The 21,207-nt window shown below is 31.8% G+C and overlaps 6 protein-coding genes across 10 annotated transcripts; 1 reads left to right on the top strand and 5 right to left on the bottom strand.

The window, feature by feature from the left end:
- Positions 1-4,283: 4,283 nt before the first annotated feature.
- Positions 4,284-7,189, top strand: LOC130671235 (uncharacterized). 5 transcript variants are annotated; one of them, XM_057475003.1, is made up of 7 exons: positions 4,284-4,442; positions 4,519-5,094; positions 5,160-5,447; positions 5,487-5,864; positions 5,963-6,238; positions 6,343-6,715; positions 6,879-7,189. In XM_057475003.1, the coding sequence occupies exons 1-7, from the start codon at positions 4,379-4,381 to the stop codon at positions 7,051-7,053; spliced, it is 2,130 nt and encodes a 709-aa protein (XP_057330986.1). In that variant the 5' UTR covers positions 4,284-4,378; the 3' UTR covers positions 7,054-7,189. The 5 variants fall into 5 exon arrangements, with proteins under 5 accessions (XP_057330986.1, XP_057330984.1, XP_057330987.1 ...); XM_057475001.1 differs by having other exon boundaries at positions 5,160-5,864; XM_057475004.1 differs by having other exon boundaries at positions 5,160-5,864; positions 5,963-6,166.
- A 1,512-nt stretch (positions 7,190-8,701) lies between these two features.
- On the bottom strand, positions 8,702-13,086 carry LOC130671236 (FK506-binding protein 5-like). Its single transcript, XM_057475006.1, has 5 exons — positions 12,934-13,086; positions 12,660-12,869; positions 10,586-11,481; positions 10,398-10,518; positions 8,702-9,480 (listed from the first exon to the last, which is right to left on the bottom strand). Exons 3-5 carry the CDS (start codon positions 10,623-10,625, stop codon positions 8,763-8,765), a joined length of 879 nt encoding a protein of 292 aa, XP_057330989.1. The 5' UTR covers positions 10,626-11,481; positions 12,660-12,869; positions 12,934-13,086; the 3' UTR covers positions 8,702-8,762.
- LOC130671014 (neuropeptide-like protein 31) lies at positions 12,556-12,994 on the bottom strand. Its single transcript, XM_057474686.1, has 3 exons — positions 12,934-12,994; positions 12,660-12,869; positions 12,556-12,563 (listed from the first exon to the last, which is right to left on the bottom strand). Exons 1-3 carry the CDS (start codon positions 12,992-12,994, stop codon positions 12,556-12,558), a joined length of 279 nt encoding a protein of 92 aa, XP_057330669.1.
- A 426-nt stretch (positions 13,087-13,512) lies between the features above and the next one.
- LOC130671239 (glycine, alanine and asparagine-rich protein-like) lies at positions 13,513-14,750 on the bottom strand. The gene is made up of 3 exons (XM_057475008.1): positions 14,596-14,750; positions 14,364-14,531; positions 13,513-13,642 (listed from the first exon to the last, which is right to left on the bottom strand). Exons 1-3 carry the CDS (start codon positions 14,654-14,656, stop codon positions 13,608-13,610), a joined length of 264 nt encoding a protein of 87 aa, XP_057330991.1. The 5' UTR covers positions 14,657-14,750; the 3' UTR covers positions 13,513-13,607.
- A 339-nt stretch (positions 14,751-15,089) lies between these two features.
- LOC130671238 (prismalin-14-like) lies at positions 15,090-16,438 on the bottom strand. Its single transcript, XM_057475007.1, has 3 exons — positions 16,280-16,438; positions 16,088-16,201; positions 15,090-15,229 (listed from the first exon to the last, which is right to left on the bottom strand). The coding sequence occupies exons 1-3, from the start codon at positions 16,341-16,343 to the stop codon at positions 15,093-15,095; spliced, it is 315 nt and encodes a 104-aa protein (XP_057330990.1). The 5' UTR covers positions 16,344-16,438; the 3' UTR covers positions 15,090-15,092.
- Positions 16,439-17,576: 1,138 nt separating this feature from the next.
- LOC130671786 (symplekin-like) lies at positions 17,577-20,977 on the bottom strand. Its single transcript, XM_057475864.1, has 2 exons — positions 20,596-20,977; positions 17,577-20,537 (listed from the first exon to the last, which is right to left on the bottom strand). The coding sequence occupies exons 1-2, from the start codon at positions 20,805-20,807 to the stop codon at positions 17,675-17,677; spliced, it is 3,075 nt and encodes a 1,024-aa protein (XP_057331847.1). The 5' UTR covers positions 20,808-20,977; the 3' UTR covers positions 17,577-17,674.
- Between the last annotated feature and the right edge of the window lie 230 nt (positions 20,978-21,207).

Raw genomic sequence — 21,207 nt, forward strand, 5'->3', positions numbered from 1 at the left:
CTATTTTTTATTATGAATTTTTAAAATTTTATATTCAAAAAATCAAGTTATTCTTCAATGAGCAATAAAAAAAAAAGTGACCCCTCCCTCATTATATCTCAGTCAAAATATATCGGAGAAATATCTCAGTCACTAATATCTCGAGGTAAAAAAAAGTAGAAAATATTTTTGCTGAGATTTTTTTTTCTGACTCATAATTTTTTGAATAAAATGGGGGAGAGACCAAAAAAAAATCAAAATATAAAAAAACGCGGCCTTAAAAAAATCCAATAATTCAAAATTCCAATTGGAAAAAAAAATTTTACTCTAATACTTTATTTTTACAACAAAAAAAGAGACAATTATTAATTGTAAATAATAGTCTTGCAATTAAAAAGCGAGACATTAAACATCGAATTAACGTTAGTTGATATTTTTTTTAATTAATAATATAATTTTATTTACACTAGAGTTATGTCCCTGACAATAATTTTGTTGAAATTTTTAAAAATATTAATAATAATTAACCAATTAAATTTTATTAACAAAAAAAGAGAAATGTTATCTAGATAAATTTTAATTATTTTATAAAAATTCGTCCATGTTTTTTATAAATCAACCGGTTGATTAATTAATTAATTGATTATTGTAGAAACAATTAATTTTTTTTTAAATATCTATTTTATTTAATTATCGATACTATTAATTATCATTAATCGAGACTGTAAGAATATTAAGACTTTGCAAATATATACGATCGGAAATAATAACTAGAATCAATATCAATATCAATTACCGCAATTTATGTAATTAAAGTACATATATATACATATATAAATAAATAATATAATCATTAATAAATATATAGGCAGCTTATAATTAAATTTTTTAATTTTACATATATAAGGAATTGTTTTTACAAGGATTTGATTTAATCCTAAAACTGATCGTCCGTTTCAATGGAATTTATTAAAATAAAACCCAGTTATAAATAAACGTTATATATAAATATAAAAAAAAATTAATATGTTTTATTTATTTATTTATTTAGACCTGATATTTTTTTTCAGTAGTAGATTTAAATTAAAACGATTAATTAAAATGGGTAATTATGATTATGATGAAGTTTGTGCTCGTGATTAACGTGATGGTAAAAATGCAAGTGACGTTGATGAGCGTTTAGTTTAATTTATCTTCACTGTCAGATTGTGTGGGAAATAGACGCGATGTCTTAATGCACAGAACGGGGTTGAGGCAAACATTTTTATTATCGTGAATAAAAATCTTTTATTTACATTTTATTTATGGACGTACTTACTTGTAATTACGTCGGATTATTATTATCGGTTGTTTTGGTAAAAATATTTTAGTAAATGGGTTAATGATTTGGTAAATAATTTACAGAGTAAATATAAGTATAGTTTTACTGCAGAGATATTTTTGTTTGCTTGTAAAAATTTTTTTTTTAAATTATTGATATTTTGAAACAGGAAATTGAAAATTTCCTTTTGATGTTTCATTGATTTTTAAATTTTGTGCAATAAAATTAATTTTTTAAAGCCTGAGAATTAAAATTTTTTTTTTATTGCAAAATATTAAAGGTCGGGTATAAAATTGAAGCGTATGAAAGATTCTTTTCATATATTTTGTAATGCATTTTTATGGATTCAACTGATAAAAAATAATCCGAAGACTCAAAATTATGCCGATGTTGAAAATTACGACAAATTAACAGCCGACTTTTAAATTGTCATTAAAAAATTTCGATTGATGAAAAAACTGGTGTTGAAAAAAATAAAAATTCAAACTGGGCCTAGAAGATAAAAAAATGTCTATTTCATATCAACTCAAAATTCCCGCCTTTTTTTTAAATTGATTACATCGAAAATTCATCCAGACAATCAATCACCAGCAAATCAACTTCGATTACAAAAAATAATTTTTTCAAGAGCAAAAAAAAAACCGGTTTTACACCCGGGAATTCCCGATGCCGCTCGAAGGAATAAATACAAAAAATTATAAACTTTACGAAACTTAATCGCCACTATGACTCATAACTAAAAAAAAAAATCTAACAAAATATTGACAGTGAAAAAACTTATTAATATATTTCCCAAAGGGAATAAATTAAATTAAGCGGAAGTATTTTTAAAATTAATTTATTTTTCTGGCCTTGACTCGACTCGAAATAAAATTAAACAGCGATCGTATTAATTCATAAGTTACAAGAATAAATATTTAATGGATACGTTTGAAAAATCAGTGAACGAGTTAAATATTCATTACTTTACTCACTCGTAAGTACAGTATCGATGAAGGCAATCTCCTTTCCATCATCATCATCATCATCATCATCATAATATTTATATTTACCGCAACGGACTACAAACAAATATTTTTAATGCCATCTTCAAGATGAGGTAATCATTTTTTTTTCTGTTATATAATAAATTTTAATTACAATTATAAATATAAAAAAATAATCATTAGAATATATGTCATCTATTATTAATTATAATTGTAATTAATCATTAGAAATTATTGATATCAATAAAAAAATTGATTGATAGTTTGAAATAAACAATTAATTGAAAATAAAAAGTGACCTTGTCCTAAATTTGAAATTTAAAATCTTCTTAAAGAAAACTAGATCTACGCATTAATGAAAAGTGTAATCCTATCATGGGTTATCAGACATCAGTTTAAAGATATGACCTGCTGCAGTTCAAGTTTATCTATTTTATTTATTATTTATTTTAAAATTTATATGTACACTAGTTTAAATCTATTGATATTTTAAAATGAGAGCAGACAAATTCCCATGCTCGACTGCCCTCATTTTTAATCTGTTTGTTTTATTATTATTTATTATTTATTATTTATCAGCAGAAAGATTATTTTGGAAAATCCACAAGATTTATTCTATTCCCGATGAGTCATAAAGGATTTTCCCCGCCATTTTGTCGGGAATTTTAAATTTTAAAATGATATTTAATTACGAGTGTGAATTCTGAAAGTTATCAATTTTTTAAATTTACGATTAAATAAAAATAAAATTTATAAAATGCGCACTTGGAAAATTTAAAAATCAGTACGCGCATTTGTTATGAGTGAATGTAGCAGACATCAGACAATTTATAAATTTAAAAAAATACACGATACTGAATTTAGTCTAATAATTTTTGAATTTTTTTCAAAATGATAAATTATAAAAAAAAATATTTCAAATAATTGCACTTCTAGTTGATTTAGTTTTCTACATGTGCATATTTTTAGATTTTTGTTTTTTGATAATTAATTAGCAGAAAAAAAATCAAAAATTTCTAATTGTCTGCTAACTTCAAAATAATAAAAAATGATGATCCTAAAGTTAGCAGATAATTAAAAATTTTTGGATTTTTTTTTCAACAAATCAATTAAAAAAAAAAAATATGCGCTTGTAGAGAATTTAAAAAACTACAGGTGCAATTTTTTCAAATTTTTTTTTTTATTATTTACTGTCTAAAATAAAATCCAAAAATTATTAAACGTCGGCTAACTTCAATGATCCTGAAGTTAGCAGACATTTAATAATTTTTGAATTTTCGTTTTTCAACAAATCAATTGCAAAAAAATAAAATAAAAATATGCACATGTAGAAAATTTAAAAAACTACCGGTGCAATTTTTTCAAATATTTTTTTTTTTATGGTTTATCGTATAAAAAAAAAATCCAAAAATTATTAGACGTTTGCTAACTTCAATATCATAAAAAATGCGACGATAGTAAAATCAGCGGACATCTGAAAATTTTTAAAACTTTGAAATAATAAATTAAAATGTTTATAAAATAAAAATAAAAAAAATACATGTTTAGAAAATTTAAAATTCAGTACATGCATTTTTTTATGTAATCAAAAAATTGTCGCATGTTCATTTACACTAAAAAAGTGCGCGTACTTTTTAAAATTATCGGCGCGTTTTTTAATTTTTATTCCTTGCATTTTATTTACGTATTCAAAAATTTTGAATTGTCAATTGTCTGCTACATTCACACCCACAATTTTTTAAATTTCATCAATTTATGTATTTAAAATTCCAAATTGTCTCATATCTGCTCCATTCAAACTCATTATTTATTTATATTTTATTTGTTTGTTTGACTGCAGAATTATAAGTTTTGGATTAACGACCGCGTGACCTTGACAAGGATTATGATAAATAATGGGTATTTCAGAGAATAAATAAAAAGTGTGATATTGAATTACGAGGAAGTAAGACATCTTGATGTTGATGCGTCGATCAGTTGGGGGACGTGAGGAAGGAGGTAAGTAAAGAATGAGCTGAAGAAATAAAGGAGTAGAGGTGGGAGTCTGCGGGTATATTACATCCCGATTGCTGGATGATGAGCACAGTTCGACATGGCAAGGAGTAAAATAAGCATCGGCCTCGTGGCCCTACTGGTACTTACCGCAAACGCTTATGGTAAAATCAACTGTCAATAAATTTGTAAATCAAAAATTACTCTGATAATAATTTATAAAAAAAAATTTAATTACAGATTTTAGGCATACGAGATCCTCGTCATCGAGCAGTTCCTCGAGTTCAAGCTCGGGTGGAATCGATGGCAAAACTCACACGAAGACGGATACTAAAGTAGAAGGCGGTGGTACTGCTGATGCTGATGCTAAGGCAGTAGCTGATGGTGGTCTGGTATTTGACGATGATAATTTTGGGTATGGTCTCAGTGGAGGTCATGGGGGACATGGTCTTAATTCTGGATACGGAGCAACTGGTGGCCATGGTGGAGGTGGAGCTGGACATGGCCTAGTTGGTGGAGGTGGACATGGACATGCTGGAGGAGGAGGCTTTGATCATGGATACTCCGGTGGAAGTGGTTATGAACATGGACAAGTTGGTGGCGGAGGCCATGGGCAATATGTGGGAGGACAAAGCGGTCATGGGTATGCTGGTGGACAGAGCGGAGTTGGTGGACAATACGGTGGAGTTGGAGGTGGAACTGGTTATGGAAATGGTCTGAGTACTGGTGGAGCCGGAGCTAATGCTGGAGCTGGAGCTAATGCTGGTGCGACGGCTCAGGCCCAGGCTGGTGCGACTGCGACTGCTGGAGCTTCCGGTTAGTTGACTAAATTAATTTCTGTATTTTTTAATTATTTATGGTGAATTTTTATTTTATTCAAGGTGTCGGAGGCGGATATGGTAGTCCAGGATATGGAGGTGCTGGACATGGGGCCGGACATGGAGGCGGATATGGAGGTAGTCAATTTGGAAGTGGTGGTGGTTATGAAGAGAGTGGTTTTCATGCTAGTGGTGGTGGTTATAAGCATGAAAGTAGTTATGGAAGTGGTGTAGGAACTGGAGGAGGACCAATTATTCTTAATGGTGGAGACCATGGAAGTCATGGTGGAGGTTTTGGTATTGTCGGTAGTGGCGATGAAGGCCATAAAAGTGTTGGTGGAGGTCACGGTGGTTTTGAAGAGCATGGTAGTATCGGTGGAGGTCATGGAGGTTTTGAAGAGCATGGCAGTGTCGGTGGAGGTCATGGAGGTTTCGAAGAGCATGGCAGTGTCGGTGGAGGTCATGGAGGTTTTGATACTATTGGCGGCCATAAAGGTGTCAGCGGAGGACACGGTAGTTTTGCAGAGCATGGTAGTTATTCAGAGCATGGTAGTATAGGTGCAGGTCATGGAGGCCACGGAGGTCAAGAAGTTTTTCTGGGCGGCCACAAAGGCATTGGTGGAGGACACGGTGGTTTTGAAGAGCATGGTAGTACTGGCGGCCATAAAGGCGTTGGTGGAGGTTTAGGATATGGATCTTCTAACACTAATATTAATTCTATTTCTAACGCTAACGCTCAAGCTCAAGCACAAGCTCAAGCTCAAGCTGGTAAGCCTTTTACTATCGCCAGCTATTTAATAACTTATTTCAAGACTCAATTTAATCACATTGACTATGAACGTTTGCTAATTAATTAATTATCGCAGGAGCAGGATCAGGAGCAACTGGTGGTGGATACAACTCTGGGTACAATGGTAATTACGGTACCCATGGTTCAGGTGGACATGGCTCAGGTGGATATGCTTCAGGTGGACATGGACAAGGTGGATATGCTTCAGGTGGACACGGACAGGGTGGATATGCATCAGGTGGACACGGATCAGGTGGATATGGTCAAGGTACTCACGGTGGTAATTATGATCTTGGTGGTGGTCATGGATTGGGACAAATTGACCCATGTTTCTCTCCTACTAGTATCGCTTGTAAGCTCGCATGTTATAAAACGGTGGTGGTTTCCATCCAATAATTCAGCAAACTATTAAATTATCTCATATACAAAATATTTACTATGGTAATTTTTTACAAGGTGCTGGATTTGGTAACACGGGTGGTTACGGAGGAAATGGCGGCTATGGAAGTCATGGCGGTGCTGGTGGACAGCACGGCGGTTCCGGTGGTGGATACTATCAAGGAGCTGGTGGACAACACGGCGGCTCAGGTTATGGCGGTGGAGCAGCAAACGCAAATGCCCTAGCCAATGCTAATGCCAACGCCAATGCGAATGCCAATGCCGTCGCAAATGCACAGGCTACTGCTGGAGGGGGTGCAACTGCCAATGCTGTTGCCAACGCCAATGCAAACGCACTTGCCTCTGGTCAGGGTAATGCCTACGGAGGTGGTTATGGAAACGGTTACGACAACGGCTACGGACACGGTTATGGAAACAACAACGGATTCGAGTAAGAATTATTTTAAATATAATTTTTAAAATAAATAAAAAAAACTTAAACTCGTTTTCTCGCTCAAGGCGAACGTGATTTTATTTTTTTACGTGACGTCAGTGATTTTATATTTTTTCTCCGCACAAGGAAAAATTTTTAAATATTTAATTTTTTTTTGCAGCATATTCTCGCGTGTCGGAGAAGATGCGGACGGTGAAAAAGGAGGCAACAAGACTCCGGAAGTAAATAAATCTGGAACTGTTGACAATGCCAAGGGAGTCTACAGCAGCAGCTCATCTAAAGTTGATGACAAAGGCAAGGGTACTTATCATGTCGAAGCTGGAAAAATTAATTGATTTTATAAATTGATTAATTAATTGATAGCGTATTATTTAAATCTCAGTATCTATAAGTTTATAAATAATAAGTTAATGAAAGAAAAACTAGTTTGTAATTTAAAGAGAACAAAATATTAAATAAATACATACGTTTTTAATAAATCCTGTTGTTTGTTGTTTACATATATGATGTTACTAGATTATAAGTTGCCGGGAAGAGAAAGGTCTTGAGCTCGAGGTCGCGCGACCGTGACAGTGGGATTAGATTACGAATTACGAAGGAGGCATTTCCAAAACGTAATAGAGTCCGAGTGATGTTTAGTCGTTATGAGCTATTATATATAAATATATAATGAGAGTATTGCATCCTCAGTATTTACTAGACACTTATCAGCACAAGTTGCGCAAGCTTATTCTGGAATTCTTACAGTGATGTCAAGTCGCACTTTTTACTTTTGATGGCGATATGAGATTTTTATATCAATGAATTTATTGAATAATAAAGTGATGTTGACATTGAATTTGATAAAAATATATTTTTTTTTTTTTTTGAGGTCAGTTTAATAATTTTTCGATGCATAGATTTGATAAGCTGTATTTTTTAGTTGAGGAAATATTTTATGAAAAATTGTTGGAAGAAAATGATAGAGAAGTGGCTGAGGTCTAATAATTTTGGATTTTTTTTAGAGAAAGATCATGGTGGCCACATTTCTGGAAAACCTGTGTTGGATTCTCTGTACAAAAATCAATCTTTATTCTTATATATACTTTATTTAATTATTTCTCTTTACTAAATATTCTGTTCGAAATATTATTTCGAACAGTGTTGCATTTAAGTCGTAGTATATATATTTAAGTTGACTTCAAAATGTGTATATGTTTACTTAAGGAAAGGAAAGCTAGCATGGATCAAATTTTATGACCTTAGGTACTTGGGTCGACGAGAGATTGAGGCCCATGTTTCAAGTAAATGCAAAGCAATATGTTTTTCTTCATTTGCACTCATATATATATATATATATATATATTTTGAACTTAGAGATCTTTGTTATACAAAAAGAGGAGAGGTTGGTGGACCTCAGTGTTAAATAATAATAAAAGAATAAGTTAGTCTAAGCTAAATCTCTTACGAGTGAAGACATACCCTAGAGCGCGTATTTTAATAAAAGATAAAAAATTCATTTGTTTAATAAATTGATTTGTTTGATTCACGATTACTATACCTAAATTCCCAACAACCTGGAAATGTCAGGGAATTATAAATATACTGGAAAAGTCAAGGAAATATCAGGAAATTTTGTCACAGAGCTGGAAAAATTTTCACTTTCTTTCTTTTGACCGAAAAAATCCTCCAAATTTAGTTTTCTGTAAAAACTGTTGAAAAAGTGACGCGGCGTAAATGCGGTTGTAAAACCATCTGGAAAAAAAATTTGTAGAAATTGATTCCAATAGCGAAAAAATGAAGCAGTTAGAATTATCAAGGCTGTTAGAAAAAAAAAGTCTTAGTAGAAACCAATCGCCAGGATCTTCGAACTATTAACATCCATATTGACAAGTTAAAAAAGAACGTTTGCCAACAGAAATGAAGGATAAAAATTTTTTTAATAAATAGAAAATTTCTATAACTGACAAGTAATCATAATTATAAATTAAAATAAAAACCCAGTTTATTTTATCCAAGTATATTTATTCAAAAATCAGGTAAACAAAATTACATAACTAAATTATCAGTCAAAGACAATTGAATCATTTTGTTCAGTCGTACTAGTACTATTACTAAGTGCAGGTTTGATTTCACTGACAGTTTCTTTATCAGAACCAGCATCACCTTTTTTACCAGCTTCCAAAGCTGTTCCATTCTTAGGATCTACATCATCCTCATCTCCACCACTTCTGCTGCGGAAGTAATCATAGTTTCCATATCCCGGACCGATTCCTGGTCTCTCATAATACGGATTGTTCCCATAATTATTATTATTATTCTGTCCAGTCGCCAGTGCAGTCGCCAAAGCCGAGCTCAGACCATCAGGTCTGGCATTTGCAGCACCGGCACCAGCAGAAGCAACCGGTCGGCCGTAACGATCTAGTCCCGCAAATGCAGCAGCAGAACTCGATGAAGATGAATCGTACGGGTTGTACCGATTGTAGCCATTGTTATTGTAACTATTGCTCATTGCCTGTGCGTTACTGCCTCCGAATCCATTACCAGATGCTTCAGCTCTTGTTTCAGCATTTGAGTAACCACCTGACCCACCACTCTGGGCATTACCTCGAGCATTTGAATATCCATTTTGGCTGTTGGCTTGTGCGCCTGCTTGTGCATTTGAATATCCACCATTATTATGACTTTGCGCGTTACCTCGAGCATTCGAAAACGCACCGTCACTATTTGCTTGGGCTTCTGCTTGCGCTTGTGAATTACCTCCGTAATTATTTCTGTCGTATCTATTTGAGAAAAAAAAAATTTCAATTAATAAAGTACTAAATTAGTTAATTAATTAATTAGGGGAGGGAGAGGAAAATGGAATACCCCCAAAATTTTATAAAAATCACTTGTAAATATAATTTAGTATTATTTTGAATTTTTTATTCTGTTTTTTCAACTTGAAAATGGTAATTGTTTATAATCACGGCTCCACCTATTTTTGGCCATAAAAAATCGAAAAATTATGCGATCATCAAATTTTTTTTTTTGAAAATATTCTACTTTTTGGCGTATTTAAGAATATGATTTCAATTATTCGTGAGAATTTGATTTTCTATTAGTAAATTTAATTTATATAGAGCAAAAATACATATTTTTGATGTTTTTGTTGAAAATTTTGTAAAAAAAAATTTTTTTCAGTTATCATTTATTTTTTTTCGTAAAATTACCGTTAATAATAAATAGTGATGAAGAAATAAAAAATTAACAACGCCCTGGTGAAAATTTTTCGGAATTTTCTCTGAAAAAGTCTTCAGAACTTTAGAATTGAGTTTTTCAGAGAAAAGTCCGAAAAATTTCCACCAGCGCGTAATTAAATTTTTTCAAAAATCGAAAGTGTCACTCCAATAATTTTATGACTTTAGTTTTCTGATAAAAACTTCAAATTTTTTTATTTTCTTTGCAGTCAATAATTATGCGAAATGTAATTATTTTTTCATAAATTACTTGTAAGATTTAATGAAATTTAATTTCCAAAAATTTTTTTTTCCATTTTTATTAGAGGGTTCACATTTTTCCCGCAAAAAATGAAAATTTTTTCTATTAACTCCAAATATTAAAAAAAAAAATTAATGTATTTGAGTCCACGAAAAAGTATTTTCTTTAGTATCCGTTCTGCCCCTACTCCCCTACTTAATTAATTATTTAAATAAATTACCTTTGATTGATCGGTGAGTCATACTGCCCATTAAGATCATAAGAACGTCTGCCGTTATATTGACGCTGATCATTTCTCAATGCATCGAATTCATCAGGAAAAAAAAATGGATTTGCCCAAACTATTTTTAAAAAAATTAATTATTAATTATCAAGTAATTTAAGTAAGTAAATAATTAAAATACTTACCGGTGGTGAACAGAAGAAGAAATAAAACAGCAGCTGTCATTTTGATAACCGAGATAGTTTACGTTTATCAATAACAGAACTCAAAACTTGACTGAACGATTCGACAAAGTCGGCTCGATTTTTATACTTGAAACTGATGATGATGACGATGATTATGGCCTAGTATAGTACCGCGGGGTTAAACCGGAACTAATACACCCAAATCTTACGTTGGATGTAAAAAACTAGTCATATCTTGACAGTCCCCTCTTAGATTATTTTTCTTCGGAGGATAACGTTGACGTCTTTTAGTAAACACGCGGTAATTTATTCAAATAGTGGGGAAGATTATTTTAGTTCATTGACTTAAAATTATTTATTGTTGTTTTTTTTTTTTTTCTAATTAAATAACTTATGTAACTGGTAATTTATTTGAAATATATGAGCGGTTATTAGTTTTTGAGAGCTGAGAGGTCTAATGAAATGTTTAAAATTTAATGTTGATTCTTGGAACAGGTATCCGCGGTCAAAGTCTGGGTAAATCCATCAGAGTGGCCATGAAAAATAACCCATTGGTACATAATGTGTTATGTGTACATTTGATTATTACTGTCATGTTAATAGAAGACCTTCCTCTAGGCGCTGGGTTTTTCTACCGTATACTTATATTCGCGTACGTATTTTTAAATATAAATTAGTCTTGACATTACATAAATTCTTATATTTATTGTTAAATAATTTTTTTTTTAAATTTAAATAATCTGGAGACTGAGATTTTTATTTTATTCAAATGAAAATTATTTACATCAGTAGATATTTTATTTTCAAAATCATAACAGTGACGTGCAGGTTTTTTGGTTTATCTTCAGTTATATCCAAGTTATCAGAAATTTATATGTAGCCGATTAGAATAGCGCCTGTAATAAAAGAAATTTTATTTTGTGGAAATTGACAATTAATTTGAATTTATTTTATTTTGTGGAAATTGACAATTAATTTGAATTTATTTAATTTTGAGAAGACTATTTTTGTTAAAAAAAAAATTTTGGTGGCAGGTATTTTATTTTTAGCGGTAAAAAATGTTTGAAAATTAAAAAAAAAATTATTCTAATGCTTTAGTTGTAAATGTTCATTTTTTGGAAAGTCTGCGGTTTCCGCGGCGCCACCAAATGATCGCGAATTCTAGTAGAACTCGACGAAAGACTTTTTTTTAAATAGCTGTAACTTCTTCAAAAATGAACTAATTTCGAAGTTTTTTTTTCAAAATTTTCGTCTTCAAATGCACTTTCCAGAAAAAAATATCAAAAAAATTAAAGATACTAAAATTTATGAAATACTTTTTGGAATAATTGCATTTTTCTCGAAATCCATTTTTCTCAAAACCTAAACGAGATATCGAAAAATTTTATCCTTCAAGAAAGTCATATTTCGTCGAGTTCTACAAGAATTCACGGACATTTAGCGGCGCCATGGGAACCGTAGAATTTCCCATTTTTTTTTTTTTAGGAAAAAAATTTAATTACCTATCGTGAAAAAATGTTTTGTAAAATTTTATAAAATTTGTGTGACAAAGTTTTTTTTTCCTAAGATATTGACTCCTGTGTGTGTAAAAAATTTTTGAAGTGATCGCGATTTAAATCCGGAGTTAATTATTTTTTAATAAATTAATTCCCTAGAGTGAAATTGACTCCAAAGGGAAGTTTATTTAAATATTAAAACTCCGGATCAGAGTGAATGCGCATTAAATAAAATCCACATACTCCGAAGTTACTCCGCTGAAAAAAAATTCCGTATTTACTCCGTATCCAAGTGACGAAGTGAATCCTGATTCAATTAAAATCCGTAATCACTCCCGATTTTTCACAGTGGGTAAAAACTTTCCGGGTAAACGCAGATTTAATTTGAAACGAAATTTACTGCGAAGGAAATTTATTTTACCATTGAAAATATGAATCGGAGATGCAGATTAACGTAAAATCCAGATCACGAAATCACTTCGCTGAAAAAATTTCCATACGCGGAGTGATTTTTAAAAATTCCGGAACTTGGATGACAAAAAATTTTGAATAAATAAAATGACTGATAAAATATTTACCCGTATTTCTCCCGTATCCACCATAGCCACCATTTCCACGGCGATGTCCACCGTATCCACCATATCCACCGTACCCGCCATATCCACCATATCCTCTTTGATTACCGTACCCATAACCGCCATTTCCACCATATCCTCGTCCGTAATTTCCATACATTCCATAGCCACCTCTACCTCTTCCCCCATACATCCCGTATCCTCTACCGTAACCTTTTAATAAAAATGAATTATAAATAAAATAAAAATATTAATTAAGATAAAAAATAATAATTACCTTGTCCTTGACTGAGAGCAATTAATGCAGCAATAATCATAAATGCCCACAGAAACTTCATTGTAATAAAAATATATTTTTATAATGAGACTAAATAAATTTTTTATAAAATTCTTAAAGAAGAAATAAAACTGATGACTCCAATAAAGATGCTGCGTCCTTTTATACTAATAATTTAAATAATAATAATAGTAATAAAATAAAAATATTAAGATGATTGAATGACAAATTTACTCAATGACAGGCGTTGAATATTTCCAAGTAAATAAATACAAATAATTTGCTAATTATTGTATTTACGTATTCCATTAATTTAAAGTGTCAATTAATTTGTCAGCTAATTATCTTTTTCTGAGGATTCTACTATTTGTCTGTTTTGATTCAGACATCTAGGCAATGCAATTATTGATTATTATCTTTGAGAAGAAATCAAGGAAAGCTGAGCATTAGTATTTTCCTGAAAACTTATTTGTTTTTGTAGTTTTGTTATTTATTACGATATCTAATCGATAATTATGAGCGACGAAATGAAGATGATTATTTTTTAAATGATAGAAAAAAAAATTGTAGACTGTGACGTATTAGAAATTAATTTATTTAAAATAAAATGAAACATTCATAGCTACAATATTTTAAAAATCATATTCGTGACCAGGTTTTTAAATTTATTTTTTTTAGCCGCCAAAATTCAATCCAAATCCATTGGGGCCTGGAATAATAAAATTTTTATTTTTATTTTATTCATACCAATAATCAATAAATTTTAAAAAATTCATCTATTTTTGTTTAAACAAATTTTTTGTGCCTACTATTGAATTTCTACTGATAAAAATTATTGAATACGAAAATATATAAAAAATTTATGCGTAAATATTCATATTTTGAATTTTTTATTACTAAAAAATAAATATTTTTTTAAAAATCAATTATTATTAATGTAAAATTTCAAAGGGTTCTACATTTGAAAAAATTTGCGGAGTGGACGCGAATTAAATTCGGAGTAAATGAGTAACGGAAGACTGTAAATTTATTTGATCCCCTCCCAGGTGGAAATTTTTCGGAATTTTCTCTGAAAAACTAAGTTCTAAAGACTTTATTAGAGTTTTCAGAGAAAAGTCCGAGAAATTTTCACCAGGGCTTGTGGTAAAATTCACTCCGAAGGAGAGTTTATTTTAAAATTGAAACTCTGGTCCGGAGTTCACGAAGATTTAAATAAAATCCAAACCACTTCACTAGAAAAACAAACTCCGAGTTTACTCCGTATGCGGAGTAATTTTTTTTTTTGACTCCAAAACTCCAAGTGACAGAGTCAAGTCGGATTTAAATAAAACCCGACATCACTCCGAATCCACTCTCGATTTTTTTGTGTATAATTAAATTCTTAATATTAAAAAATAAGTTAAGTAGCCTATAAAAAATTTTCGTCTTACCAAATCCAGCATTTCCACCATATCCATCGTTTTGACCACGTCCTCGGTTGCCATTATTTCCATTCCCTCGGCCATTCATTCCATTTCCTCGGCCATTATTTCCATTATTGCCATTCATTCCATATCCACCTCTTCCTCCTCCTCCATTCATTCCGTATCCTCCGAAACCTTTTAATAAAAATGAATAATAATTAAAATAAAAATATTAATTAAGACAAAAAATAATAATTACCTTGTCCTTGACTAAGTGCAATTAATGCAGCAATAATCATAAATGCCCACAGAAACTTCATTATGATAAAAAAATATTTTAGTAATGAGATCGAATAAATTTAAGATGAAAATCTTAAAGTTGAAATAAGACTGATGGCACTAGAGAAGATGCTGCATCTTTTTATACTTATGATTTTAATATAAATAATAATAATAATAATGGAATAGTAATAAAAATTGCAAATAATTTGACGATAGAATTTATTTAATGATCGGCATTGAAATTTTTCCAGTAGGAAATAAACAGAAACAATATAAGTAAATAGTAATTGTGTTTACATCTGTTGCATTTATTTCAAGTGTCGATTATTTTATTATCTAAGTATTATATATTTATTTTTTAAAAAGTAAAATAAGTATGTAATGTAATTAATAAAGAAACTGTTCAAATATATGGATATTAATTTTGTTATTTCAATTTTTTAAAGCCTCCGTAGTGACTTTTAATTATATTTTTCAGTAGTATCCAGATCGACCGTAACCATTGACTCCGTATCCAGTAGTCCCATATCCAGTAGTACCATATCCATTAGTACCATATCCATTAGTACCATATCCATATCCGTATCCAGTGGGATTGTATCCATACCCGCCTTTAAAATTATAAAATAATCAGTCGTAAAATGCGCGAGTTTTTGAAATTTATGTCTACATAAATTTTTAACTTCTTATCAATATTTGTATAGATAAAAATTTATAAACTCATATTTCTTATGATACTGAAAGTAAAATAAAATTTTCGAATATGCACAAATATACTATTTAAAGTTTTTTCTATGGGTATTTTTTTTTTTTATTAAAAAGAAATAAATTTTTTTGTCTGCTTTTTTCAGTATCATAATTTTTTCACCATACCTGTGCCGGAAGTTTAAATTCCTGCCCTGTTTAGAAAGAAGAAAGTCGTTCTTTTCTTCTATTATGAGAAATCAAAGGATAGAAATCAGTGCATGCCCATTTTTCCCACAAACAGAAGCAAAATTTTAAACTTCCAGGTGCAGATCTAGTGAAAAATCGCCTTTGGCTCTAGCAATTACACACCCAGGTCAGAATGTCCTATTTTCCTCCCTAGGTATATAATATACTATTTCTTGGAGTGTTTTTCACTATACCTGCGCCGGAAGTTTAAATTCCTGCCCTGTTTAGAAAGAAGAAAGTCGTTCTTTTCTTCTATTATGAGAAACCAAAGAATAGAAATTAGCGCATGTAAGATTTTTCCCACAAAAAAAAAGCAAAAATTTAAATTTTCAGGTGCAGATCGTGAAAAATCGCCTTCGGCTCTAGCAATTACACACCCAGGTCAGAATGTCCTACTTTCCTCCCTAGGTATATAATATACTAATTTTTATTGTCTGCTACTTTCAGTATCTTTATTTTTGAAGGATCAAAAATCAACAACTCAAATACGAACTAAAATTACTACGGGTGTTAATCAGTTTAATAAATCTAATTACCGTAACCATAACCACGTCCATTGTATCCATTGTAGCCTAGAGTACCATAGCGATTATTGTATCCATATGCATCTCTATTGTACAGACCAGTGTCTTTATCATCTTTGCCAGTATCTTTAATCCCAAGATAAAAATTTTTCAATAATTAAAAATGTACTTATGATTAGTAGTCTAATTAAAATAATTAATTACCTTGTCCTTGACAAGCAGCAATAAATAGGGCGAGAATTACAACAAATGAACCGAATAATTTCATTTTTGTTTTTTGAACCTCAAGTAGATAAAACTCAAGTCGAATATTACTATCGATAGCTCGAAGTGCAAACTGATGTTACAACAAGACGAATTGAGTCCTTTTATACTGAGATTTTATTAAAAAAAAAAAATGAAAAGTTATCTTATGACAAATCTTGATGTTTGGCATTGACGTTTTTTATTTATTTATTTGTTCTATTAATTAGTAATTTAAAAATGTTAATAATGTAATTAAGTAGACACGATAGATGTAAAGGATGAACATTTTTTTAGAATTGAAGGATTGATAGGCTGAGAAGCTAAGTAGTGATTATCGATACTGATGAGTATAAATAAAAATTATTAAATAACAGGTTCACTGACAAGTTAATTTGAACAAACAATTTTTATTATTTATTATAATAGTATATAATAATGAAAACAAAATTAATTACAGGTCACTAAGGAGTGCTGAGAATTTATTATATGGGTATAGGTGATCTTGCGTTTGCAGATTTATTTAAATTAACATCCGAAGGACTTTTTTCTGAGGCTGAATGTTACTTTCTGGTAAGTAACCGATAAATAACTAATTATGTTATCAAAAAAAATATTTTGAAAAAATTTTGCGCGTTGATTTGCAGTAAAATGTTTATTTACTGCGTAGAAAAAAATAATTCATTATTTTAAAATAAGAAAGAAAAATATGAGTGAATGTTGCAGACAGACAAATTTTAAATTATTAATTAACAGAGTAAATAATTTAAAAAATAATTCTTATAAAAAATGTACTTATGAATTTTTAAATTTTTTAACTGCGCATTTTTTTAAAATTTTATTTTATTAATTTTTTAGTCTATTTATTAATAATTGTAAATTTGTCTGATGTCTGCTACATTCACATAAAAAAAATGATGATACTGAAGTTAGCTGACGTCTAATAATTTTTGGAATTATTTTTAAACGATAAATTATTAAAAAAAAAAAATTTGAAAAAATTGCACCTGTAGTTTTTTAAATTTTCAACACATGGTTTTTTTTTGTAATTGATTTGTTGAAAAAAAAAATTGTTAATTGTCTGCTAACTTCAGGATCATAAAAAAACATGATTCGGTTAGCAGACAGTTTACAATTTTCGAATTTTTTTCAACAAATTTAAAAAACTAAAAATATGCACACGTAGAAAATTAAAAAAAAAATAAGTGCAATTTTTCAAATTTACTTTTTAAAAAATCCAAAAATTATTAGACCTCGCCTAATTTCAGTATAAAAAAATTATTTTATTGAAAAAAAAAAAAAAAAAATTTAATAATTAAACAAAAATAAGTAATTAAATTTTGATAAAAAAAATGATTAAATAATTTCTAATAAATTAGCAGTATTATTATTTTTGTTATTATTATTATCATCATTATCAGTATTATCATAATTGTCATTTTCATGATCATCAAGGAGCTCAATCTTTGGCTTTAAATAACAAAAATAATTATTTTTTAATTCAGGTACGATTTCAAACAAATTATCAATCTGACATTGAGGTAATTGTCGAATAACCGCGAAGCTCTGCGGCTGGAGACGACAGCAGCATTTAGCGAATCCTTCAAAGAGCTTCGAGTTGGTCCATATTTTTTTCAAAACGAGCCGCTGCAGAATATTCAAAACGAACTCACTGAGCTGCGGGTGGACAATCAAAGCCTGCATTACAGTGCGCATCAGTAAAATCGGCAAGGGAGTCTGATCGGCCAGCCGATTTATGACAATCGCCAGTATCTCTTGGGTAAAAATTTCTTTTTCAGCGAAACATAACCCGGTACCAGCGACCAGAGTCTTGAGATCAACTTCACTAGGTTTTAAATTATGCAGAGCGATCATCAGGTCGGCAGGAGTCAGTGGCGAATTCCGTGATTGATCCATGTCCCTATTGGCTGCGAATGACAGCCGGTTGATAATTTCTCTTACGACCAATGAGTTCAGCTTGATAAGCTTGGGTAAGATGGCAATGACTTCTTGTTTCGTCAGTCCATTCAACACAGGAATCAAAAAACGCACGTCCAAGGAACGGGTTTCATATATTTTGCGAACACAGGAGACTAATTCAAGACCTGGCACTTCTTTTTCAGTTAATATATGAACAATGCGTGTTACCAGAGTTTCTGAACCTCTGGGACAGTTTTCCACGAGGCTCAATACCTCAGGAGAATCGATTCCGAATGAACGTATTGAACTTTCTATTAATTTAATAACAAATCTTTTAACATTGGGCTTCATGGAAGTGTAAATACGCGCTAGCTGATGAATCAAACCCTTGTTTATTTGCAGCAAAGCTTGATAGAGACCTAGACAAACTCGTACTGTTGATTCAGACCATTGTGTTTCTACTTCCCGCCCGCGGTCCCGCCCAAAGAGAACTTCCGGCGGAGCTTCAAGCTGCAGGAATCCTAAATACAACACCGCGTACTCGGAAATTAATTTACTGAGATCTTCGCGGTCGCAGAGCTCGACAACGATTCTGATGGCAGGCTCGCTGATAGTCGATTGCTGGTGTCCCGTGTGGAAGAGAAGAATATTAAGGAATTGTAATTTCTTAGTAGGCCTTAGGGAGATCAAGTCTTTCAATAAGTAAAGAGAACTATTAGCGCGTTTGTCGCAGATGATCTTCAACGAGTCCACCATTTCTTCCGTTATCAGAGGAACTTCCAAGTACAGACGTGCTGATAATGAATCACAATCTTTGTGGGAATTTACCAGAGCCACCAAAGTACACAGCAGAGTATTGTAAGCTTGCAATGGCGCTTCTTTCGGCCTGCTATTTATTGAAACCCGTCTTTTGAATCCCTGGTCCAGAGCGTACTCTTCATACAGCAAACCAACCGCCAGATCTAGTCTTGTCCCCAAGTCCTCAGAAATGTATAGCAGTAGAAGTTTTTTTATTTCGGAATTTAGTGTCGCTGATATTAGTAATATTTTAGATCGATCTGATAAAACTCCATACGGAAGCGAGTTTTCGGAACTGATGATCCTGTCAATTCCCATCATTAGCAATTTCTGCTTGGCGACTTTCGAAAGCGGTGGAATATTAATGTCTAGTTGATAATCATTCTCCCGTTTTATTTTAATAGAAGGGTCCATTGGCTCTTGATTTGAGTCTCGCATTACAAAATCATCATCAGCTTTTGGTAGTTTTGATTTTTTTTGTGAATCGTTAATTTTTCCTGACCCGTTTTTTGGTAATTTAATTTTTCTAGGAGGATCATAATTTTTTTTAGGGTCGGTTTGTCTCAATTGCGCTTGCAGCAAGCGAGCAATGACACCACGTTGAGACAATAGATCACGTGGGACAGAAAAGTCAGGATATTTTTGTAAAAATTTATCTCCAGTCATTTCGTCCGGAACTCGGTTCATTCCTTCGATCACTAGTTTGATAGCAACATCAACTGTTAGACGTTGGACTATAAAACTATCAGACAACTCAATCGCTGGAGAAGTTTCGAATTTCGTGCGCTTCGTTGAGCTGCTTGCTGGTGTCTCCAGTTGACGCTTGGCTGCATAATTCAGGTCGTCTACTGGCTCCTGCTTGATTCTAACACGAGCTGGATGATTCCTCAACTCCTGCAGTGACTTTTCCAACTGTTTCTTCACGCTGAGGATCTGCCATGAAGACAACGTTGGCGGCAGGCTGCCCTGCAAGCGCTTTAGCTCCTGGATGACCCGGTTGATAAATTGCGGGCGCATTTTCGCTATTCGGACGATTGTTCCCATGCAAGTTATCAAATTAACGCTGGTTATGTGCGAGGAATTATAATATTTAATCAGCGAATCCATCACCTGATTGGCTTCTTCCTCAAGCTTGCGATGCCTGAGTATTTTAAGAGTCAGCGGCACGTCTTCTAGTGAAAAATCACCTGGATTTTTCGGTATCTCAGGGCCTGGGTGCGTCTGCAGCAGCACGAGGGTTTCAAGAAATTTAATCGCCTGCGTACGTATTCCCTCGTTGTCGCTGTCGATCATTTTCATGATCTGGGTTTTTACGGTACTCAGTTTATTCCAAGCGGTTTCCATTTCTGGTGTCACTGATGACCTGGCGATCCATTTTAACGCTGATTTTAGTATGCGAATGCTAGTACGGGTTGAACGTTTTAAAACTGCTGGTACTGTGTCACTGAGTAGGAGGATCAGGGGTGTCAGCAATTCAGGAATTTTATCTGGATACTTATCGCTGTAAAAATTATCGTCATTAATTGAGTATCGGAATAAAAGTTTAGAGGTTTGATTACCCAGCTTGTTCGATAAAACCAGCAACTAGCTTCCTCACATCCTTATTTGGGTCTGAACAAAATGACAAGAGTTCACCGAAACTACTTGTGAGCTGGGGATCTTTGTGAAGCAAATATTCTTGAACTTTAATGAGATTTTCTACTTTTATTGTGTCATTTTGACTCACTACTATCTCGTTTAACCACTCGGAAATTTGCTGCTTAGGATCCATGTTAATTATCTAGAACTAGAAGTCCCAATACCCAGGTCTCAGTTATTGATAAAAAAAAAAACTGAGTAATTAATTTTATATTTATTACTCAAATACTAAGTAGTTATTGTTATATGTGAGGTTATGTTTTGTGACAAAGTAGAAAATACAAGATGGCCGGTGACAGTGATCTAGTGGCCCCAGTGAAGAAAGGTCAAGATTTAAAAAAGAAGATACAGAATTACGACATGATGATCCAGAAGTTAGCAGACAATCGGAAATTTTCGGATTTTTTGTTTTACCAGAGAATTACAAAAAAAAAAGAAAACTAAAAAAATGCACATGTAGGAAATTTAAAAAACCACAAGTGCAATTTTTTCAACTATTTTTTTTAAATGATTTATTGTTTAAAAAAAATCAA

Source organism: Microplitis mediator, chromosome 7 (assembly GCF_029852145.1).
Source record: "Microplitis mediator isolate UGA2020A chromosome 7, iyMicMedi2.1, whole genome shotgun sequence".
NCBI lineage: Eukaryota > Metazoa > Arthropoda > Insecta > Hymenoptera > Braconidae > Microplitis > Microplitis mediator.